Here is a 25,256-nt window from a genome sequence, read left to right as displayed (position 1 = left end):
CTCACGGCAAACAACCCGGGGTCCTGCAGTACTCCCCACTACACCAGCAGCGACAACGCAGTCACCCCGATTCCCCCCCCCCTCAGCGCACATCATTTCGGATCCTGGTCGGAAGTACACCTTTTTGAAACCGCGCGCCGACCACAGAGCGGGGGTGCCCCCCACTTTCACTTTTGAAGTGAGGAAAAGCCCTTTGAGGTATTTAAGAAAAGTCTGGACCGGCAACTGTGAAGCGATGCTTCAGAGAAAGGACACCCTATCTTAGATAAAGGACACCCTATTTTACTGATGAAGTCAAAACAGGACTACAGCTGAACATCAAGAAGGCTACTGGGCAATTACACAGCGTTGAGGCTGACATAAAGACACTGAAATAGCTAGTAAATGAAACTGAAATGGACCAACCGAAACAGAAAGTGACCAACCAATTACTCTGAGGGTCAACAGCAGGGCATAGAGGCACAAAGTGTTCCCCGGATGTTGCCCCTGGAACTGGGCTAGAGAGGTTGACTGCCTCTGAATATGGAGGCTTTCATTAGTCACCATGGATAGCAGTCACTGATAGATCTATCACACACGTATTTCTCTGCATGGGCGTGAGGTGTGTGTCCACTAGTGAGGTACAGCTAATTGCAGCCTCTTACCCGATGAGTAGTAGTGTGTGCACCGTAAACACACGCATGCATAAGCTCACCAGCTTTGACAGCCTACGCATGGTTTTGACAGTTATTCCTAAACAGGAAGTCCTGCCACGTTGGCATTCTATATCTCAGGAACTGACACTTAAGTCGTACAGGTCCAGATCCCACCTAGTCAGAATGGATCAGGGACCAGATCCAAATCATAGCGCTTAATAGCGCTACATCACTTCCAAGTAAAGACACTTTGGATCAGGATCCCAGCAGGTGAAGGAAAGGAAGACCAGATGAATTGTTTTGACCAAGGAGGCTCCGTCCACTCTATCCCTGCAGGAAAACGTACGCATCTTGAATTACTATTATTTTAAAACACGCCTAAAACTTGTCCCATCCCATGGGAAGCCTGCCATCCCTGCAAGGCACACCTGTGACTTGAGGGCAAAAAAAGTCACTGTCAGGTACACTGCCTGGAACCAAGGAGGCTCTGTCCGCTCTATTCCCTGCAGGAAAACGTATGCACCTGGAATTACTGTTATTTGAAATCCCCCCTGACACCTGTCCCATCCCGTGGCAAGCCAGGCTCCCCTTCCCCCTTTCCAAGGAATAGCTGTAACTTAAGGGCAAAAAAGTCACTGTCAGGTACACACCTAATACCTGACTCATCCCATGGGTCCCAAAAAGTCACTGTCAGTTATATTGCCTCGGACCAAGGAGGCTCTGTCCGCTTTATCCCTGATGGAAACCTTACCCCCTTTGAATGACCATTCTTTGAAATCCCACCTGATACCTGTCCCCTCCCAAGCCTGCCATCCATCCAAGGCGCAGCTGTGACCTGAGGGCTCCCCTTCCCCCTTTTTAAGGAATAGCTGTAATTTAAGCGCAAAAAAGTCACCTAATACTTGACCCATCCCATGGGAAGCCCTCCACCCCTTCAAGGAGCAGCTGCGACTCGAGGGCACAAAAAGTCACCATCAGGTACACTGCCTCTGACCAAGGAGGCTCCGTCCGCTCCACGTCACCCGGCAACCTCCTCCCCTTTGCATTATTCTCCTTGGAAACCCCACCTGACACCTGTCCCCTCCCGTGCAGCCGGGCTCCCCTTCCCCCCCTCTTGCCGGGAGGGGGTGTCGCCGCCCCCCCCCCCCCCCCGTCATCTGACCGCGGCGGCCAGTCGGCCGGCTCGCCGGGGCTCTCTCCCGCCCTCCCCCCCCACCCCCCCCGTCGCCCGGCTCCGGTGCGCGCCTGCAAAAGCGGCGCGTAAAGGTGCGCGGGGCCGAGCTGCGGTGCGGAGCGTCCGGCGACGATGTTGCACTGGAATGAGGAAGTGGGGCGGCCGGGGGAGGTCCTGCCGCCCGCCGCCGCCGCCGCCTTCGCGCTCCTGGGCCGGGGAGCAGCCGCCGCCGCCGCCGCCGCCGCCGCGGCACATGGAGCTGGCCAGCAGTGGCGCCCCGACCTCCACCCCGCGACCGCCCGACCAGGTACCGCCGCCCGCCCGTCCCCCGCCGGCACCTGCCGCTGCTGCTGCTGCTGGCGCCCCGCCGGCAAACTTCCCCGCGAGTTCTGACGCTGCGCCTCCCAGCCAGTGGCCGGGAGTTCCGCCGTCTCTTCTGGCCCGGGGGGGTCCTCTCGGCCAAAACCCGCCCTCCAGACCCAGAAAGACCCTCTTCCTGAATCCAATTGCACAGATCATATTTGCGGGGGGGGGGGGGCAGGGGAAGCGGGGGTTTTGGCGCGCCCAACTTCAGGCTGGGCATTATTGTTATTTTAAATGGTGTCTGGTTTGCTACTTTTTTAAAGTTATTTTTACTGGCTTTATTGACTTATTGACTTATTGACTTATTTATTTATTTATTTATTTATTTAGTTAGTTAGTTAGTTAGTTAGTTAGTTAGTTAGTTAGTTAGTTCTTTAATTGATGCACTTTTATTTACTTTACCCCCACCCCCCCACCCCCCCAAAAAACTCCACCTCTAGGGAATTGCTGTCTTGGGATCTGTAAAAAGGGGCCTGGGGAGTTTTTTGTCTTCTTCTTCTGCTGCTGCTGCTGCTGTTTCAGGATTTGGGAAGGCGTGAGGCGTCTCCAAGTGCGTGCAGGTTGAAAAAGTTGAAGGGAAACTAGAAGGAACTGTAAACAAGCATAAAACTGGACTGGGGGGTGGGGGAGGGAGGTGGAGGATGAGAAGGGAATACATTTCAGGAAGCTGCGACAGAAGACGAGGAAGCAACTCCTTTAGGTTGCAGTTGAAGGTAATGTCACCATGGTTTCTAAATACTTTTGAAAAACAAAAGTTAGGCTGAATGAAAAAAAAGAGAGGCTGAGATGGAAGATTGTCCCGTGCATTTTCGGGAACCTCAGAAAGAAAGAAAAAAGTGGACGTTTTGCAAAAGGGAAAGAGGTCCTCAAAAGATCCCAAATAGTTCATCCGGAGAAGCATGCAAAACTGGGTGGGCAGTTTGGAGCAAATGCCAAAGAGACCTGTGGCGTCCCAAAGGCTGACATGTTTCTGATGGCATGCATGTATGTAGGCAAGAGCCTGCTTTTGCTAAGCGCATGGTGCTTGGGAAGGCTCATATCACAGGGGGGCGGGGGGGGGGATGGGACACCCATAGCCATGTTCCTTCTGTGAATTGTGGCATATCCGCCCAGAATCCAACTTCTCCAGAATCACACTTTGAAACTTGGAGCATTCAAGAGCGTGGTGGTCAGGGCTGAGCAGACCAGTTTTTGCGTTGGACGTCCTGGCAGGTGTCCGGATGAGCTTGCTTTGAACAGCTGTGCTTGAATCTTCCAGGTAGAGTTTTAAGTTTTGTTGTTGTGTTTGAAGAACTATGGCAAGTTAGCCTGATCCCGAATACGTCCTGCAGAGGCAGAGCAAGGCGGTTATCATGAGAGAAAATGATCTCTGTTCCGTTTCAGGGGATAGACCCGTGGGTCTGCAGTAGAACAGGTAGAGTGGAGCTTTAGTAGCCCCTCCATCAAAAAATTCAGGCTGGGAGCTTTCCAGAGGCCGAGATCCCTTCATCAGACAGGGAGCTTCGACCCCCAAGCTTTTACCCTGAAAATCTTGTTCCATTTCTAAGGTGATATTAGATTCCAATCTAACTGATCTTCTCTGGCGTCTCCAGCAAGTTTGTGTCTTGTTAGCCTTTTCCGGTTGCGAAGTTAATGCTCATTATGGTAGATGCCGTGAGGTTGATAAGCCGGGGGGGGGGGGGCCTGCTATGGAGGGGGTAGCTTTGAAATTGTATGAACTACGCAAAAAGAACCCCACAACCCTGCTTGGGAAGGCTGAAAGTTTTCTCCTTTTTTTGCTGTTGTTGCCGTTCTCTCTGTTGTGCCAAAAAGCAGTCTTATTGTGTGCTGCACAATACGGTGCTGCAGATCTTTTTTTCCGATAAGTTTATGTGTGGAAACGGAAAGGAAGAATGAGGAAATCCATTTCGCTTGTCAACAAGATACCCAGTGCTGTATCATTAACTGCGTGCCACATGGGTTTACTTCCACGGGGTAAACCTTGTAAAAAAATCAAAGAGTGGGGAAAATGCATTTGGGGGCCAGTCAAAATCTAAAAGCCAGCTAGCCTTGAGCACGCAGATAGGGAAAGATTTAAACTAGATCCTGGCCGACGTTTCTTAAAACTGACCCTGTTTTTTTTTAATCTTTTTTTATAGCAATGCATCTATTTCAATCCACAGTGACCATGCAGGTGATCTAAACTATTTTATTCTTGCAATAGGTATTTGGGGAAATTAAATAATCATCAGGTAAACTAAGGACATGCCTGCTCAGCAATAAGTCTCATGATCTCAGTAGGACATTTCCAAGTAAATATACTCAGAATTGGGTAGCACAATGAAGACCACACACTTAGGTTGCAATCCTAAAAGCAGTGTTCTGGGACTCAACGGAATTTTTCATGCAGTCGTGTCAATTAAAATCAGCGTGGCGTGGTGTCCATAATGCTCATGAGGGTGCCGAAGGGATTTGGATTTTCTTTTTTGTAACAACTGTGAGTGTTCCGGCCACAGTTAAGTTTGATTACAGATCCCAAGGCGAAGTGTTAAAGCCGGGTCTGAAATCTTCCATCGGTCAACTGAACTGAAGGCTACAACAGGAAACAAACTATTGGAAGCGAATCCCATCAAGATGGGAAGTTACTTCTGATTCAACATGCGTGAGATCAGGTTGTAAGCATGTCAGACTAAAGCAAATCTGACCAAAAAAAAAAAAGATTTAAAATGTTGCCTAGTTTTGGTTCAAATGAAATGAGGAAGTTCTAGCAAATGTAGGAACCCCGGTGTACATCCTTGAGCTACAGTATTAAAACGATCTCTTTTTTGTGAAGAAATATCATTTGCTATACAAAACAATGTAAACCAAAATTGAAGCGATCCCATTACAAACACCCCCACCAAGTACTTGGCAGGCACATATATTTATTCATTATCATATGTGTATGATATAATTATTACATTAAATAGGGGAAATCAATGCATTCAACAGGGTTTTTATTGGTTCCTCTGTTTCTGGTCCTGGACTCAGAATATTTTGCTTCATGAAGAGCGAAGATTCTTAAGAAGTAAGGTTAAAAACTTTGCGGGTCATTCATACTTTCAAATTGAGATACATATGTGGGAAAATAGAAAAGTATTTGTTTTAGGTCAGGGTGCCTTTCAAATTAAACTGTAGGCACAAATGTTTATTTCAAGCGAAGTATAACATGTAAGGTAGTGGACAGTGCTTTCAAAATAGCATTCATGAATGTTAGACGTGTGGGTTGAAAACTAATCTCAAATACTATACATATTTCAGAAAAAACCACAATTCACCTTAGCATATGCTATTAGGGGAAGACTTAGGTCTTTTGGAAAATATTTGTGTGTTGTTTAGTAACAACAGTTTCTAGTTGTATAGTATTTAACATTTAGAGTGAGCTGGCTACATATTAACTTCCAGTAATGCTTTTGGTAATTTTAATTTTAACAGAAACTTGATTTTTAATCCAACTATTTTCAATAAAGCTTTCAAATGTCAATATTTAATCAACATGTAAAGTTATTTTTTAAATCCCCAAACTAGAATGAACCATTTTTATATTGTTTGAGAGCCGGGTCAAAGTCGGCAACCTAAACTGATACAATATAATATTGTCTGGAGCTACATACTTAAATTATCCGGGGTAGGACCTGCTGTTTCTGTCAATCTATCCGGTGCGTATACCAACATGATTTCTACATTTTGAGGATTATTGACTAGTTTAATAATATCTAGTTGGTTAATGATCTCTTCCAGTTATTTTTAAATAAATGTTCATTCCACTAGCATTTCATAGCTATTTGGGATACTAAAGAATTTGGAAAAACAAAAAGGTTTTATTATGATTCGTTGTTGGAAGGGAAAAAATATTTTTTTTTGCAATTCCTAGTACAGTAACACACCAGAACCAAAATAAGCTTTAAAAATAACCAACAATTACCTTAGAAGCTCAGCCCTTCCCCTTAAAATTGTCTCACACTTGTTAGAATCAGCACTCGTGATTGATTGGATCCACCAATTTAATGCATTTAAACTTGCAACTCTAGATATGTTTAGAAGTGTAAATCAACAGTATGTATTTTAACCTGAGCAGTGCGGGAATATTTACTGGGAAAGCTCACCAAAAGCTCACCAAAAGGTCTGACTTCTTTTGGGGATGTTTGTGAAGTGCCAGTGTGACAAATAAAGTTGCATAGTTTAGCGACTTCACAAGAAGACAGTAAAACAGGCATTGAAATACTTTATTCTTGCTCGGAAGTTTTGAAATCAAGGGTGGGAGGCTCTTTTAATGAACTATTTCTAGAAGTGGAGCAACCGTCCCTCTCTTTATGCAGAAAAATGGCAGGGGATTCAAGATCTGAGATTGATCTTACTATTGGTTTACTTGAGAATTCTGCAAAGTTGCTGTGTACCCCAAGGTATTATCGAAAGAACATACAGAAACTTGCCTTTTCGTTACTCGTCTTTAAAATCTCGTGCTTCACAGTGAAATGTGCAGTGACAATTTGATTTTTGTGTGGAGGTAGTTTTGGATTATTTCTCCATCAATCGAAAAACAAAACAAAAAAATAGCCACTGATTCAAAGGCATGTTGATAGAGAAAATCATACATATGAACTCCTTTGCAAGCTGGAATAGATGTGGTCAGTTTTTTCACTCTGGGAAGATGGATCTCTAGATTCTAAAAAGTGAGAAATTGGATACACGTCATATTAAGGCAAGGGTGGCCAACCTATGGTGCTCCAGATGCTCATGGACTACAATTCCCATCAGCCCCTGCCAGCACGGTCAATTGGGTTGGCCACCCGAATAGTAAGGTTACTTCCTGTTATTTGGAGGCATTGCATTTATTAATACATGCAAGCTGTATGTTATGCATAATCCACACAATTCCAAATGAGCCTTTAGCTACACAACAGTACTGTGAGATAGTCTAGGCTGACAGAACATGATTGACCATTGAAGATAAAGAAGGACTCTGATTATTTAGACAAGGAATCCATTCATTTTGGCTAATGGCCACTGGGCAGTATGACTCTGGGACTTTATTGTGATGTCCCACACAGAAATCTGTTGCTGTAGTTCTGATACACCCCTGGCTGTTTGAATGGATAGCCACAAAGTGAAAACTTTGTTTTTCGTGACAGGATTATGGAATAATTGATGAATGATCCCTACAATTTACACACGAGTAGAAGTTTGACCCAAAGGCACCACGTTATCCTTGCATAAAGAGCATGAAGTCCTCAGGAGTAATTTTAGAGTCAGGTTTTTTTCCCCCAAAAAATTTCTCATCCATTTGGAATATTCTCATACTGGTAAAGTAATGTGAAGCTGCGTTTCAGATTATCAATCGTAATTAAACCATGCATGACTGCATTTCTGTAAATTGAACCTGACCTTGTTTGGGAAGGGGGGGAGGGGTAAAAAATTCTAATAAATAAATAAACAAACGCCAGGTGAATTCTAGTTGAGGTCTATGACCTGATGTTAAGTTATGAAGAAGAAGAAGGAGGAGGAGGAGGAGGAGGAGGAGGAGCCCCCATTCTCTCCCATAGGAGACTCAAAGGGGCTTACAATCTCCTTGCCCTTCCCCCCTCACAACAAACACCCTGTGAGGTAGGTGGGGCTGAGAGAGCTCCGAAGAACCGTGACTAGCCCAAGGTCACAGCTGGCGTGTGTGGGAGTGTACAGGCTAATCTGAATTCCCCAGATAAGCCTCCACAGCTCAGGCGGCAGAGCTGGGAATCAAACCCGGTTCCTCCAGATTAGATACACGAGCTCTTAACCTCCTATACCACTAACTGGACAGAGTTGCCAGTTTTGAGTAGCTTGTGGATCATGCCAATGCTGATATTTAGCAATGAACAACGCTTAGCATTTGGTAAGCTTGGCACTAAATAAAGACCTTACTGATAAGAGTAATTATATGATGTAGGTCTCTATGGATTCTTTTTATCCTATAGTAAAGTCAAGCCTGCCTCTGAAAGATTGCGTGACAGGGAAAAACCCAGAGTTTCCTCATTTTGCTTCCCATTGGTATATCGGCAACAGCAAGGAGCGTTATTTGTTGTGTCCAAGTTTGTGTGGAAGCAAATCAGATTGGGCAGAGCCACTGTTTGTGACCCTCCGTTGCCTGATCTAAAATATGGCTGCCATTAAAGAATAGGCAGGATCTATTTTGTCCCATGGGTGACCAGTTCCTTATAAGGGACATCAGGTAACTTTCCACACAACCATCCCTGACCTCAGGGACAAAAAAGGAAGAACAAAGGCACAGTTGGACAACTATAATTATTGCATATGATGGAATGCAATAACGCTTTAGCTTGCTTTCCATTGTGACAAAATTCCTAGAACAGCTGCTGGAACTTTTTAGCTCTCTTCTTTAACACATGCAACGTGGGTTTCCTCCCCCTCCTTCCTATTGGTCAATGGAATAATTATATATAAACGCCTTTTAAGTGTTTTCTTTACTTTGTCTCTAGGGGAAAAAAATGTTGAAAATACCTCCCATAGTAACCATCAGTTCCAAATCAAAACCAGTCGGGGGCTGTTATTTGCTTAAGGGTCCCAGATCACCAGTCTTCTTGGATGTGGGTTGAGTAGTCTCCAAAGAAAAAACAGAAAACCCACCAAAAACCCACGTTTTTCTAACCCTGACTTGGCAACACTTCCCATTACTACCACTAGAATTGATCACTCAAACTAAGGGGTCAGGTGGTGTGTTCGGCCCCGTTATTTATCCCTTCAGAGTGTCATTAATATCTTAAGTTCATACTGTTGGCACTCAGCAAAGGCCCTGATCTGTCTGATCTGGTCACTTCCTGAAACAGACAAGGAGGTGGAACGCAAGGGAAATTCTCCTTCCCAGTTTTTGAGTCATCGGTCCTTTGAATGAGTTCTAATGACACAAGGCTGCTTGGGGCTTAGCCAGAGGTGAGTAAAAGGGGTTGATCCACAAGCAAACGTCAACAGTCACAGCATCGCTCATTCACGCCACAACCTCGGCAGTCACGTTGCGTTTTGACCGTAGCTCGCTGGAGCGGGACTGCAATGGGTGTGACATGAAGGGCTTTAGAAGACACATGTTTGTGTTCAGGGCGGCCTTGTCAAAAACAAAACGAAACCTGAAAAGTTACTGGCCTGCCGGAAAAAAAATACTGCTTCCTGGTATATTTGTATGTTGGCTTAAAAGACAGATGATATAAACAGAAAGGCAAATAAAGGCAAGATTTCCTTGTCTGTTTGGAGGAAATTCTTTCCTCGGGTGACCAGTGGCTGTTTTTTTAAGTGTGTGTGTTTTGCGTGTGGTGGCTGTGGGCAACCAAAAGTGTGTTGTTTTATGTTGTTGGGTCGTTTTGGCAGGTGTTCTATGGATATGGCTCTGTTCTCTGGGGTTTTACAGATAACTGGCCGATATAAGTGTATGTATTTATTTATCCCCCACTTTTCTCCTCAGTGATGATCCAAAGCGACTTACAATATGGCTCTCATCTTTTCCATTGTATCCTTTCAATAATAACCCTGTAAAATGTATTTTTCTTTTATGTACACTGAGAGCATATGCACCGGAGACAAATTCCTTGTGTGTCCAATCACACTTGGCCAATAAAGATTCTATTCTATTCTATTCTATTCTATTCTATTCTAAAGTATGTTAGCTCTCAGGGAAAGTGACTTACCTGAAGTCACCCAGTCCGTTCCCATGGCAGAGTGGGAATTTGAACCTGAAGAGCCAGCATTCTGTAGTGAAGAGCGGTAGACTCTCATCTCGAGAACCTGGTTTGATTCCCCACTCCTCCACATGGGTCATTCCGCACATGCAGAATAATGCCCTTTCAAACTGCTTTCAGTGCTCTTTGAAGCTGTGCGGAATGGCAAAATCCACTTGCAAACCGTTGTGAAAGTGGTTTGAAAACGCATTCTTTTGCGTGCGCGGAAGGGGCCCGTGAGTGGTGGACTCTTATCTGGTGAACTGGATTTTTCCCCCTGTTCTTACACATGATGCCTGCTGGGTGACCTTGGGCCCTTCACAGTTCTCTCAGAACTCTATAAGCCCCACCTACCTCACAAGGTGTCTGTTGTGGAGAAGGGAACAGAAGGGTGTTTGTAAGCTGCTTTGAGACTCCTTATGGTTGGAAAAAGAGGGGTATAAAATCCAAACTCCTCTTTTTCTTCTTTATGGTTCAAAACTCTGTTTATTGCAGTGTCTGGGCTAGAACTTTGAAATTGAGGTTTGCTGGGTATTCTTCAGCACCTGAGTATCCAGAAATATTTGGCTCTAATAACCTCTTTGTTGGTCCTGGCCCGCTCACCTTGAGATACTTACTACGATCGGCCTTCAGACAAGCCTCCTTTATCTCATCCACAACACCCATTCCTGCTAACCAAGTGGAAAACAACTCACACAATATTTGTAGCAGGAAGGTGACCATTGATTGCCTCTGTGTTTGCCACATATCTCCCCCATTCCAATATTCACATTGATACTCTACCTTTACCCCAAGGAGCTCAGCCTGTGTCGATGACCTTTCCCCACTTATTCTATGACATAGGTTAGTCTGAGGTACTCTTTCTGGCCCAAAATCACAATTCCGCCTTCCTTAAGGTGATTAACTTCCAGGTGAGACCAGGAGGGCTTGCAGAATTCAATTGATCTCCAGATGACAGTTACCCTGGAGTAAACAACAACTTTGGAAGGTGGGCTCTCTGAGCTTCCTCCTCTCCCCAGGCCTCACCTCCCCAAATATACCCACAGTTCTGCAGGAATTCCCTAGCTCAATGCTGGCAACCCTATTCCTCAATAAAAAAGTTGGGAATTTATGGGTGAACACTAGGGGCACTACGCTCAGCTCTCTGGACCCCTGTGGTGAGCAAGAACTCTTCTTTCCCCTCCACCTTGGACAGCTGCCCTGGTTACAGGCAAATTATGGCTCCTAAACCTGTTGTTGCCTGCAGGCAGGTACGTAGAATTTGGTTCACTTGAGTGTTTCAAGAGCCCCCGAAGAAGAAGAAGAAGAAGAAGAAGAAGAAGAAGAAGAAGAAGAAGAAGAAGAAGAAGAAGAAGAAGAAGAAGAAGAAGAAGAAGAAGAAGGAGAAGGAGGAGAAGAAGAAGAAGAAGAAGAAGAAGGAGAAGGAGGAGAAGAAGAAGAAGAAGAAGAAGAAGAAGAAGAAGAAGAAGAAGGAGAAGGAGGAGAAGAAGAAGAAGAAGAAGAAGAAGAAGAAGGAGAAGAAGAAGAAGAAGGAGAAGGAGGAGAAGAGAAGGAGGAGCAGAAGAAGAAGAAGAGGAGGAGAGAGAAGGAGGGAGGGAGGGAGGAGAAGAAGAAGAAGAAGGAGAAGGAGGAGGAGAAGAAGAAGAAGAAGAAGAAGAAGAAGAAGAAGAAGGAGAAGGAGGAGGAGAAGAAGAAGAAGAAGAAGAAGAAGAAGAAGAAGAAGAAGAAGAAGAAGAAGAAGAAGAAGAAGAAGAAGAAGAAGAAGAAGAAGAAGAAGAAGAAGAAGAAGAAGAAGAAGAAGAAAGAAGAGCCTTTCATTTGATGATTGTTTTTAAGGGGGGGAAAAGGGGTCCTTATAATTTTTTTTGCCTCCTTCGTTTGTCTTACAACAAAATCATTCAAAGCAAAACAGGAGCCTCATGCTTTACAAGTTTCCTCAGCTACCCAAGGGTTGAAGCTGCTTAACTTTTATGTTGGGAAAAAAAAGATAATAAAATAGCCAAGGCCTCTCTCCCTTTCCTTTTCAATTGTGAACTCCCTCTGCTGAAAACTAAACAAACCGGTTAATTGAAATAGTGCAACGAGTTGTCGGTGTAACAAACCAGGTCAGGGGACAACTGCATTAATCATTTTAATCTGCCCCATTGAAATTAATGGGATGTCAGTTGTTGAAAACGGGCACCGGCGGGCAGGTAAAGAAGGCCTGTCAGATGCTCCGGGAAGCAGGCTGAGGCGGCGGCCGGAGTCGTTTGAGAAATCCCTGTTTGAGGCACAAAAACGTGTCTGGCATTTCAGGTTGACGGGCTCCCTTTATGATCTGAAATGCCTTCAGTAACCCCAGATAAATTAGGAAGCTGAACACTTGAACACAAGTTTCGGAAATGGCAGAGAATAAAAAAAAACTAAATGGACTCCTGGGGATTCTTATTCTTCTTTGGGGGTTTTTTTACGTCGGGTTCTGTTTTGCATGCTCTGTAAAAGTATATGCGTGTTTGATCACACTTCAGGGCCAAATTTGGCCTTTTCACGTGGGCAGGATCTCCACACCTGGTACTCTCTCTCCACTAGTACGATATGTAGGTTTCCTCGATCCAGACACGAGGAGGATTTGCTCAAGATATGACTCCTTCCTGTCTTTGGCAAAAATTTGAAGGTTTTTTAAAATGTGAGACAAGACTGCCAAAATGGTACCTTTCCACCAAGTATAGAAAGACTTCAGATTTTCCACCAATCCTTTGGTTTCTTTATTGGGAGGCGAGTTCAGTGGGATGCCGGTATGTCTGGGTTGTTAGCTTGTGATAAATCAATTTGCCGGGCAAAAGGCAGGAAAACAGAAGAGAAATACAAGGACGAGCTTTACTCGGTATCCGGATTCCTTGCGTTGATTTTTTTTTTATTTTATGGTATGCATATAACTGAATGATTAATTCCTGTAAGTGGATAGAGGCTGTGACTAAAGTTTCTCTGGATTCTATAGAAAAGTTCCTTATAGATGTGTAGACAGAGAAGAGGCGGAAATGAATTGATCTTAATTATACAGTTTGTTTCATACTCATCTTGATAGTCCTGGGGTTTGAGGGGTGGGGACATAGCTGAATGGAGATTCGAGAAAGCCTAGTTCGCGTCTCCCGTTTTTTGTTTCTAGGATAGACTTTTTTTGTTAGTTATTATTTGTCGTGTGCTGAAGAGGAAATTAAAAATAGAATTAAAATGGTTCTAAAGTAGAGTCTTTCATAGGGATTGAGAGGTCTACTTTATTAAATTCAAATAATAAAGTTAATTATCAGTTGCTGGAAGAGATATTGAACACTTTTAATTAAAGCTAGTTTGCAATTCTGGACAAGATTTCCAAGACATCTATCCATAAGAAACTTTTTTTTTTCAGTTCAAGGAAAAATGGTACTCTGTATATTTTAAAAAAATTATCTCCAGTTAAATGTTGGTTTGGACCAAAGTTCCATCTAATCTGCCAATCTGGGCTTTTCATTAGAGTCGCTAATCCCTCTTTCCCTATCAGAAGCATATAGCTGCTTGAAAACTAAGCTATTAGAACAAGAGTATGGGGATATGATAATGGCTGCAAGGAATACGTGTTCCCCCCCCTGACCATGCTTATTCCAATTGAACAAGGACACATGGCCAATTATTTGCATTGGATCACCAACCCTAAATTAAGTAGAGCCTTAACACTGGCCAGATTCAATCTAATGCCTTCTATGCTGCTCTATGGCAGATATCAACAAATTGATAAACAGAGGAGGCTATGTCCATGCAATATGGGTCAGGTGGAGACACTCGATCATACCCTCTTTCATTGTGTAAGGTTTGCAAAAATCAGAATGTTGCAATCTGCACTTATCCCATTTCTGTATAACAATCTAACCGATGCTCTTAAGATACCTATGCTTTTGAACAACATGGATCCCACAGTGTGCGAGAATGTAGCAAAATTTCTGCAAACGATAATAGACGTAAGTCTAGATGAATACCAATCAATGTCTATGTATTATGACCACATATAGCCAGCTTCTGTCAGTATCCGATGACGTTTAAGTGAGTCAACTTAGCTGAAGGAATGTCCTATAGTTACAGAAGGACCATGTATATATTTTAGTTCCAGTGCCTATAATTGTGAGCAATAATGGGCAAATTTTGTATGCTTATTTTGTATGTTTATTTTTATGCCAATAAAGGCTTGTTACTGTTACTGTTAATCTGCCAATCTGTGTCCAGCACTGACCGGAAGTCACTTCTAAGTGACCCACAGATGGGAATGTAAGCAATAGACCACAATTGTTGTAGGTCTGTCTTCAGAGGTACACTGCCCCTGAAAATGGTATTTCCATTTCCCCATCCAGTAGTCCCACAAAGAGTTTGTCTATTTCTTTTAAAAAGCCATCTAAATAGATGGGCATTTCCTGAATTTCGTGACTCCCATTGCCATCAATTAACAATGCGCGTGTGAAATAGTATTTTGGTCAAGCTAGAGAGTACTGCTGGTCAGTTTCATTGAGTGCCTTGTTGGCTTGGTCTTAGCCTTGACCTTTCCAAGTGAAGAGGACACAACTCAGAACAGTTTTTTATTTCATGAACCAATGAAGTTATAGTTCTCTAAGGGTATGCTAACTGCAAAACTTTTCTTCCTTCTGCAATAACCCGTGTATCTAGGAGGCAAAACTGTGAACTGACAATAAAAGGCAGAAACTAATATTATTCATTAGCAAGTATTTGCTACTTGTTTTCAGTTTGAACAGCCCTGGTTAAGGGAAATTTTGCCCAATTTTCTGATTAAGGAGCTACTTGTTTTCGGTTTGAACAGCCCTGGTTAAGGGAAATTTTGCCCAATTTTCTGATTAAGGAGCTAACCTTTGGCTGGTATCCATGTACCATGTTTCCCCGAAAATAAGACAGTGTCTTATATTAATTTTTGCTCCCAAAGATGCGCTACGTCTTATTTTCAGGGGATGTCTTATTTTTCTGTGTTCTGCTCGTCGGGCATGCTTCCAAACAAAAACTTTGCTACGTCTTACTTTCGGGGGATGCCTTATATTTCGCACTTCAGCAAAACCTCTACTGCGTCTTATTTTCAGGGGATGTCTTATATTCGGGGAAACAGGGTAGCAGATACTGCATTTTTTAAAAAAAGCTTATAAGGATGCAGTCCTATGTGGAGTTGACTGTAGGTGGGCTCCATTAAGACACTTGAGTGTCCACGTAGCTTGGATTGGGATTTGGAAGTAACTTTCACTGAAATTCAGGCGGTGGAGGATGCAGAGGCCTCACCTGCCCTGGTACAAGCCCAAATTTAAACCTCTCTCTCTAAAACCCATGGCCTTTATATTGCTTGACTTTGTCCAGATATGAAAAGATTGGTGCTTGAAATTGCGTCTTGCTAACTAGTCTTTCCTCATTGAGCCCCCCAAAATGCTTCCTTCAAAATTATTAGCGCTCAAACAATGTACTGCTGCCCGAGGGTGGATCACTTCTTGTGCGAGACCCCTCTATAATGACACACATCACACCATTGCTGGGGTAATAAATTGGCCATAGCCATTTTATTGGGCAGAAGCGTGAGGCTAAGCATGGGTCTGGATCTGGTCATGGGGGTACGTGCCACAGCTCAGCAGGGCGGGTGCCCGGTCCCGAGCTTCGATCTACTGTGGGGCTCTGCCGGGCGGCCCCTCCTGGCCAGAGATGTTCCCCCTTTCAGCCCGGTTCAACAGGGCGGTCGCCTCTTGTCGCTGTTGCCATTCCCAAGAGGAAGGCGCGGCTCCCTAGCCCCCTTCCCCTTGCCCTTCCAGATCGATACCCATGCGCCAAACCGCCGCGAGCTAGGCTATGACATAACAGCAGGCATTAACATATAAAAGTAGGGTGAGGTGGGCGGGCAAATCGTCGGCCGGAGAGCACATGGCCTGAACAAAGGAGGGCAAGCCCCTTTAAAGCCTCGGCTCGCTCCTCCTTTCATCCGGTGACGCTGCCCCTTCCCACGGTGGCTCCCTTTCCAGTTCCGCCCTTGCCTGGGCAGTGCCAGCTGGGCTCGTTCCAATCCCCCACCCCGATCAGCAACTCCGCCTCGTGGTTATTCACAGGCGCCTTTTAAAGCAATCAAAGCAGTAAATGATGGGATATTCTACAACAGAAATGGCAGCTGGCGTATATAAACACCTTTTGCCATAAATAAAATTGTTATGGTCCTCCTAAAAGCCAGCTTAGCAGAGCTCCTGTGGACCTCCAAAGAGAATTGGTTCTACAGTGGTGAAAAAGTCTCAGAAATGGTTGGTGGTGGGCCGCCCCACTCGTAGAGGGTGCCCTTAATCAGGAATTTTATCAGTTGTTTAGAAGAGAAGAATAATTGAGACGGTAGGAAAACAAAACAGACCTTTTCGTAATTATAGCTTCCTGGGGTAGTGGAATGGCCCAGGGAGGAACAAAGCCCCGAAGCAGGTTTTATCACCAAATTCCACCAGAGTAAATAAAAACAAGATGAGTTCATAGGTGCCAGGTAAATTTCCTTTCTGGGATCCTGCTTTGCCTCAGCTCATCTAATTCCCCCTGATAGAAAGAACAGGTGGAGATACCTGGTCAAAGGGTGCAGAAATCTGTAGCGAGTGGTAATCAGTATAGGGCATGCTTCAGTCAGTTGAGCGATGGAGGATAATCCTAAATGGGCCTACTCAAAGGTAAGTTCCATTTTATTCGTAGGAGGTTAAGCGCTCACGTATCTAATCTGGAAGAACCGGGTTTGATTCCCCGCTCTGCTGCCTGAGCTGTGGAGGCTTATCTGGGGAATTCAGATTAGCCTGTACACTCCCACACACGCCAGCTGGGTGACGTTGGGCTAGTCACAGCTTCTTGGAGCTCTCTCAGCCCCACCTACCTCACAGGGTGTTTGTTGTGAGGGGGGAAGGGCAAGGAGATTGTCAGCCCCTTTGAGTCTCCTGCAGGAGAGAAAGGGGGGATATAAATCCAAATTCCTCCTCCTCCTCCTCCTCCTCCTCCTCCTCCTCCTCCTCCTCCTTCTTCTTCTTCTTCTTCTTCTTCTTCTTCTTCTTCTTCTTCTTCTTCTTCTTCTTCTTCTTCTTCTTCTTCTTCTTCTTCTTCTTCTTCTTCAGCGGGGTTTACTTCCAGGAATGTGTTTTTAGGGCTGTAACCTTTAAGTCCCCTTTATTGATTAGTGGTACCTAATGTCACATGTCACATGTCACATGGAATATACTTCCTTCCTGTTTCAGTCTTCCCTCAATAGTGATATGTGTGAAGAGGGGAACTTTGCCAATGGGGCCAGTTACATGGGTCTTTCCAACCCAATCATCAGCCAACTAGGGGGAGGATAATTATCCAGCAAGAGATGTCACATAGTCGTCATAGTCTAGGTGGCCACTGTAATGTATTTAGAGTGTACTGTATTTTTCTTGTAATGCAGAACATTCCTTGTAATGCAGAGTTAAGTCACTGCCTTAGTTGTGGTCTATTTACTGCATTTGAAGAGCATTAGATGCAGGATTGGTCTCATAATTAATAATAAACTATCCACAAGGTTCTGATGGGCACAAAAACAGTAGCTTTGTTTCCATTGGTTGGTAGTCTTAGGGCTTCCATGTTTGGCTGACTGACGATTCCTGTCAGTTGGTGTGGTTTTCTTTATTTTTACAATTGTATCTTTCTTTGCACTGAGCTGGGTAACCCAGGCTAGCCTGATCTCATCAGATCTTGGAAGCTAAATAGGATGAGCCCTGGTTAGGACTTGGATGGGAGGCCACCAAGGAGGTTGCAATGCAATGCATTCAATGACAAACCACCTATCTTCATCCCTTGCCTTGAAAACCCTGTGTGGTTGCCTTAAACTGGTTACAACTTCACGCCACTTTCTGCCACCACCTTTCCTATCTCCCACCATGGAACGGATGGTTATTTGCATAGAACATAAGAACATAAGAACAAGCCAGCTGGATCAGACCAGAGTCCATCTAGTCCAGCTCTCTGCTACTTGCAGTGGCCCACCAGGTGCCTTTGGGAGCTCACGTGCAGGATGTGAAAGCAATGGCCTTCTGCGGCTGCTGCTCCTGAGCACCTGGTCTGCTAAGGCATTTGCAATCTCAGATCAAAGAGGATCAAGATTGGTAGCCAGAGATCGACTTCTCCTCCATAAATCTGTCCAAGCTCCTTTTAAAGCTATCCAGGTTAGTGGCCATCACCACCTCCTGTGGTAGCATATTCCAAACACCAATCACACGTTGTGTGAAGAAGTGTTTCCTTTTATTAGTCCTAATTCTTCCCCCCAGCATTTTCAATGTATGCCCCCTGGTTCTAGTATTGTGAGAAAGAGAGAAAAATTTCTCTGTCCACATTTTCTACCCCATGCATAATTTTATAGACTTCAATCATATCCCCCCTCAGCTGTCTCCTCTCCAAACTAAAGAGTCCCAAACGCTGCAGCCTCTCCTCCTAAGGAAGGTGCTCCAATTCCTCAATCATCCTCGTTGCCCTTCTCTGCACTTTTTCTATCTCTTCGATATCCTTTTTGAGATGTGGCGACCAGAACTGGTTCCCATCTGGTTTCCCACTGAAGATCAAAACAAATCCAGACCTGATCGACTTCAGGAAGACTTTCCTCTAACCGTGACTTGATTGGTTGGGTTAAATGCTCCTCTGTTGACCTCCGTTTCCTATCTGTGAAATGGGTATCACCAGGACCTACTTAACAAGAATTGATTTTGAGGGTGTACGAAGGAAGGAAATGTTGTCACGGGTCATACTGCAGCAATAGGGTAGGCAGCAATAGGGTAAGTTGTTTTTTGCCCAGGTCAATACTTTTGTCAATGGATGTGTTGGTGGACTGAACCATAAATATGTGAGATTTTGATAGCTTATTCTAACTTTAGCACCATTTCCTCCTTAATCTGAATTTAGTAGATATGTTTTTCTATCTACTGCTGTGAAATAGTGTTTCCAGATCTTCTGATGATCAGATCCTAAAACACGGGGACATTGGCTCACAGCTAAAGGATGACTTACGGTAGATCGGGGGATGGAGCTTAGTGGATTCAGAAGGTAGTACGTGGGAAATACCGTCAGCATGCCTGGAGCCTCAGGGTGGAGTTTGAGGGAATTTTTAGGAACAAGGGTGTACGTGTATGTGAAGCAGCCAGCAAAAGCAGTTGTGCAGCTATGTACATGCTCCCTAAACCCTACTCCAGACACATAACTGGAGCAAAACAGTGTGGCAGCTACAATCTTTTATCTGCCAGTTTTATTCTTTCCTTAGGTCTTGTATCCTTTTAATATTTTTATGGCTACCAATCTTGATCCTCCTTGATCGGAGATTGCAAATGCCTTAGCAGACCAGGTGCTCGGGAGCAGCAGCCGCAGAAGGCCATTGCTTTCACCTCCTGCACGTGAGCTCCCAAAGGCACCTGGTGGGCCACTGCGAGTAGCAGAGAGCTGGACTAGATCCGTGGTGGCGAACCTTTGGCACTCCAGATGTTATGGACCACAATTCCCATCAGCCCCTGCTAGCATGGCCAATTGGCCATGCTGGCAGGGGCTGATGGGAATTGTAGTCCATAACATCTGGAGTGCCAAAGGTTCGCCACCACTGGACTAGATGGACTCTGGTCTGATCCAGCAGGCTCATTCTTACGTTCTGATGTTCTTACGTGTGTATCCGTCCCATGTAGGTTCCCATACCTTTTTTTGCATTCCCAGTTTTCTTCTGCCAGTAGATCCTTTCAGATATATATTTATAGTTTTAATATATTATAACCTTTTAAATTGTATGTTATCTACCTTATGCTATGACCATAATAAAGATTGATTGACTGATTGTGGAAGAGACAGAGATAGCTCAGGCCCATGAGCTTTGTAGCTGGGGACTCAACCTGGGTTTTTGGCACCCAGATTCAATTCATTAGCCAAGACCTCATGTCTTGCCACGTGCTTGACAGATTCTCCCCTTCTGCTCTCCTGGGAAATATCAGGCAATAGGATGAGGCGTATTGCTTTCAGGAGGGCTACCACATATGGCTAGCAAACTGTGCAGGAGCAGCAGTTGCGTAGGAGGTTAAGAGCTCGTGTATCTAATCTGGAGGAACCGGGTTTGATTCCCAGCTCTGCCGCCTGAGCTGTGGAGGCTTATCTGGGGAATTCAGATTAGCCTGTGCACTCCCACACATGCCAGCTGGGTGGCCTTGGGCTAGTCACAGCTTCTCGGAGCTCTCTCAGCCCCATCTACCTCACAGGGTGTTTGTTGTGAGGGGGGAAGGGCAAGGAGATTGTAAGCCCCTTTGAGTCTCCTGCAGGAGAGAAAGGGGGGATATAAATCCAACCTCCTCCTCCTCCTCCTCCTCCTCCTCCTCTTCTTCTTCTTCTTCTTCTTCTTCTTCTTCTTCTTCTTCTTCTTCTTCTTCTTCTTCTTCTTCTTCTTCTTCTTCTGTTTCTCGAGAATTAGACTGGGCCGATTATTCTGACAACACAGTGTTGGGAAATACTCTCTGCCGAGTCCCGTGTTTCCTTCTCCTTTATCCAGAGCTATTTGTGGCAACTTTAGAAATTCCACAAAGTTTAGGCGGCTGCGGGAGTTGCCTCAAGCAAGGAACCTGTTCTGAGCGGCTTCTCCTACAGGCAGGTTACCAGAGTTGCCCACACCATACTGAGAGTTCATTGTCGGGGCGTGCTGAGAATACCTGTGTTTGCAAGGCATTTATTATCCAAAGAGCCACCAGATGTTCCCCCCAGAGGCCCGTAAACTTGCTGTCCAAGCACAAGGGTTGGACTTTTTATTTCTACCCCACTAAACTGCCGGCACGCAGTTCTCCCTTGTGCTCGTGGTCAGTTGGCACCTTTCGCCTCCGAAACGCGGCGTCTCGCAACAGCAGGCCGAGCGGCTTCCCAGTAATCGTTACAAATCTTTGGAGCTAGAACATCTGCCAGCAAAACAGGAAGGCCCGAGTTCCCTTCCTCTCCAGGGCCCTGTTTGCTATTTTGGGGGGGTGCCTCTCCTCCCCGCGTCGAGGCAAGGTGGCGTGGTTGGAAGCCCAGGCCTCCCTGGCCAGAGAGGGCCGTCAGACTGAAGCGGCTGTTTTGCCCATCTGCCACGACTTGAGGTGTATTCATTATTAATGGAGGTAGTGGCAGTCGCTGTTCAGATATGCAGGCCTGCCTGGGTAAATGAGACATTCTTCAGCAAATTGCTTCGTTTTTTGATTGCTGATTGTACGCGTGTCACCAAACTGACTCACGGTTCATCGATGCATGCTCAGTAAATTAGAAAGAACATAACTATGGATCAGCCAAGAGAATGAATTCTTTGCCTACAATGACCCAGGGCCATTTAATTTTCTGCTTAATTTTGTTGCAGTCGGTTTGCATTTTGGGTTATTATGCAGTAGGAAATTAACAATAAATAACAAATTTGGTCCTCCTATGCTTGTAATGATATTTTTTTTTATAAATCTTTGTAATGCTCTTTTTAAAAGGATCAAGGTCTGCAGCAGCCCGATACCCCCACAAGTGTGCAGGACGGGAAAGAAAGAGAGGGGAAAAAATGCATTAGTCCTGCCAGATAATCTCATAGTTAAATAGCAAAGATATTTTTTCTCTCCCTTTCTCCCTCTGTTTCTTTTCCTCTCCATCTCTCTCTCTCTCTCTCTTTGGTGATTTTCTATTTCTTATTAAAGTTCAGGCGTTTCTTTTGCTCTCTTTCAGATAACTTGGGGAAAATGGAAACAGACGAGGCTCAAGATATGTCCCAAGTTTCAGGTGAGATCGTTAAAGGATATGACTTAGAAATGAAGGGGTGTGTGGGTGGAAAGGAACCCCAACCTAAAATCCATCGAGTTCTCTTCATCAGAACACAGTGTTGTTATTATTGACATTGTCATTGCTTTGGGTCTTTCGTATTGCCAGAATGGAAATCGGGATATAACGAACATTTTTCACTTCGTGCAAAATTCAGTGGAGCATGGATTTCTTTTTAAGTACATTTAGCAGGCTAGAGCTGGTTAGCGGGTGTCAGTTTGCAGAGCTCTGACAGCAGTTCGCATCTGTGGCTGGCGCCTGATATCAGATCCTCTGAAGATGCCAGCCACAGATGCAGGCGAAACGTCAGGAGAAAATGCTATTGGAACACGGCTGTACAGCCCGGAAATTACACAACAGCCCAGTGATTCTGGCTGTGAAAGCCTTTGACAATACGTTGAACATTTAAATTTTCTTTAAAAAATCACGGTGCCCAAGGAGAGGTGTGCGTTTGAGACAGATCAGTCGTTCTGTAGATTTGGGAATGAGTTCTGCGCTTGCCAAAGACAATTAGGACCTTTGTACACTTACTTTTTGCAGCGTGATGGTTTGCTTCGTAGCGTGGTTTTCCCGTGGTTTTCTGTTTGCTGGGGAAGTCTCCTGCTACTAAGTGTCCCTGGTTGTACTCATCCAAGCGGCCATTTTGCCAACCCAGCACTTCCTTTTCAGTCCCGTGCAGACTCCTTCTGGAGAGGTTGCCTGCTGGTTTTGTTTGTTTGTTTGTTTGTTTGTTTGGTGCCAACTTGGGTCTATCGATAATGCAATTGACCAGCGGTGGCGAACCTATGGCACGGGTGCCAGAGGCGGCACTCAGAGCCCTTTCTGTGGGCACGCGTGCACAGAGTTCATCATGTGGGGGGGGGCAGAAAATCACCCCCCACACACACACACACACCCCTAGGCTGCCTGGGCATGATCCTTTACCTGAGAGTAAGCTCAGTTACTGGCAATGGGGCTTGCTTCTGAGTAAACCCTCCTAGGGTCGTAATTCACCCATTCGAAGCATTGCACGGTTGCTTCACCAAGCTTACTCTCGCGTAACGTGCACCTCGGAGTCAGCTGTTTTTTCTAAACGAAAACCTCAGTATTCAGGTTAAATTGCCATGTTGGCACTTTGAGATAAATAAGTGGGTTTTGGGTTGCAATTTGGGGCACCTCGGTCTCTGAAAAGGTTCGCCATCACCGCAATAGACCATGGCAATTTCAATTCGGTCTATTGTAGTGTGAACAGCAGGAAGCAGGGAGGTTAAGGTTATGAGCTCGCTTTATCTAATCTGGAAGGAACCGGGTTTGGATTCCCAGCTCTGCCACCTGAGCTGTGGAGGCTTATCTGTACACTCCCACACACGCCAGCTGGGTGACCTTGGGCAGACGGGGGTGCGTTCAGATGCACCTCTGGGTCAGCATCATGTGAAGTTGACCATTGTGCCTTGGAAGTTAGGTTCTTTCAAAATTCATATGGCCCCTCAGACAGGATACATAAGAATTCCCATCAACCCCTGCCAGCATGGCCAAGTGGCAGGGCTGATGGGAATTGTAGTTCATGAACATCTGGGGGGCCATAGTTTGAAGTCCCCTGTAGGATACAGTTCTTATTCAAGGACAGATTGGGACCTATGTTGGTCTCCTAGTACAGTGGGTCCTCAGAAGCACAAGGCAGGTTGAAAGGGAGCATTCCATTGGCCAAGATCCTAAGTTGTTGGGACTTCTCCACAGCTTTAACTTTTAGGACACCAATCTAAGATTCACTCCACAGGTTGCCATGCCACCAGTTCACGGGGCACGTTCTGATGTTCACCTCAGTACCTCTCATAGCACAGCCAGCCACTTTTTCTGGTGGGCAGAAATGTTCAGCAAGTAGTGGATCTGGCACATCTGGAGCAGATGTGAGAAAAACTGGGAAAGAAAAGACTGTACTATCTGAGACTTTTAAGGAAACAACAACTGAATGGAAAACTCCTGGTGTCCTTTTACCACTGTGCTATAGAGAGTGTCTTAACCTACTGCATCTGTGTATGGTTCTCCAGTTGCACAGTGGCGGATAGGAAGGCGCTCCAAAGGGTGATCACTACTGCACAGAGGATTATCGGCTGCCCTCTCCCCTCCTTGGAAGAACTCTATAATTCCCGAAGCCTAAAGAAAGCCCAAAATATTCTGAGAGACCCATCTCATCCAGCACACTCTCTTTTTGAACTGTTACCATCCGGCAGACGATACAGGTCTATCAAAACTAGGACAAAGAGGCTTAGAGACAGCTTCTACTCTAGAGCTGTGGCGATGCTAAACTTCGTGTTGATGTGTTTGGGGCTGTGTAGGGATGGGTGGAGGAAGGGGAAAGTGAGGATGGGGGATGAGTCTGAAATTGTGTGCATCGAGGAATGCTGCTGTAAATTTCGTTGTGCGTGCACAAGGACAATCAAATGCTTATGCTTAAAAAAGAGCCAGTGCGTGGTGGGGGTGCCTTGTCTGTATTCTGGGTGATGAGGAAGAGTGGGGTATGAGGACTGATGCACAACACTCGGGCTTTATCCAAAGAAGCGCAATCAGTAACTGGCTATGCTCCTTCCATCGCCAAGGATCGCATGAATCTGGGCCTACAGGTGGTAGCTGTAGATCTCCTGCTATTACAGCTGATCTCCAGGTGACAGTTCAACTGGAGAATGTAGCCACTTTGGAAGGTGAGCTCTCTGCCATTCATTCATTCATTCATTCATTCATTCATTCATTCATTCATTCATTCATTCATTCATTCATTCATTCATTCATTCATTATGTATGTATGTATGTATGTATGTATGTATGTATGTATGTATGTATGTATGTATGTATGTATGTATTTATTTATTTATTTATTTATTTATTTATTAATTTGTGAGGTCACTTTCCATCCTCGACGTGGGTTCTCGGCAGAGTTCTAAATCGGCTGTTCCCCGACAGCAAATAATACAACATAAAAGTTAAACCATTAAAACTCAGCAGCAATCAATAAATACAGTAAAAACAACCAGATTGTGTAAACGCATATATACACAGGCGCCCGATCTAAGGCCAAGGAAAAAGAAAAGGAAAAAGAAGGGGAGGGGAGGGGAGGGGAGGGGATAGGCAGGGCCCATGGTGGACTTTGGGCCCCACCAGGTGGTCCAGGCTGGCAGTTTTGATTTTTTAATGGGGAGCGGTGGAACTGCAGCCGGCCCCTCCAAAAGCCCGGTGGAATAGCTCTGTCTTACAGGCCCTGTGGAACTCACCAAGGGCCCGCAGGGCCCGGACAGCTGGAGGTAGAGCATTCCACCAGGCAGGTTGAAATGCCTCTCTTCCCAAACCCTGCCCTCCACAGGCTCCACCCCCAGAATTCCCAGCTATTTCCCAACCTGTTCCAAGTACCTGAGTTGACTTCAAGAGTCTTAAAAGGGCGTAAATGTGCCGAAGCCGGTACTGTGGGAAGTTTGAGTCCATTGTTGGTGCCTCTGCTGCACAGGCTTCTAGTGCTGTATTGAAAGAGCGGGCAGATGGAGTCACCTCCAGGGGGAAAGTGGACCCACCTAGCTGATGCTTCTTGTCCCAGTTCGA

General features: G+C 45.2%; 1 protein-coding gene across 4 annotated transcripts in view; it reads left to right on the top strand.

Annotated features, from left to right (window-relative positions):
* The first annotated feature begins 1,987 nt into the window (after positions 1 to 1,987).
* Positions 1,988 to 25,256, top strand: part of IKZF1 (IKAROS family zinc finger 1) — a 96,000-nt gene continuing 72,731 nt past the window's right edge. For all 4 annotated transcript variants that reach the window (XM_048511904.1, XM_048511903.1, XM_048511902.1 and 1 more), the window contains exons 1-2: positions 1,988 to 2,116; positions 21,597 to 21,650. In XM_048511904.1, coding sequence (XP_048367861.1) covers positions 21,611 to 21,650 — 40 coding nt within the window. In that variant the 5' untranslated portion in view covers positions 1,988 to 2,116; positions 21,597 to 21,610. The remainder of the gene's footprint in view (positions 2,117 to 21,596; positions 21,651 to 25,256) is intronic.

Source organism: Sphaerodactylus townsendi, linkage group LG11, assembly GCF_021028975.2.
Source record: "Sphaerodactylus townsendi isolate TG3544 linkage group LG11, MPM_Stown_v2.3, whole genome shotgun sequence".
Lineage (NCBI taxonomy): Eukaryota > Metazoa > Chordata > Lepidosauria > Squamata > Sphaerodactylidae > Sphaerodactylus > Sphaerodactylus townsendi.
Note: the sequence above shows the minus strand (reverse complement) of the source record. Positions and strands in the feature narration are given on the sequence as shown.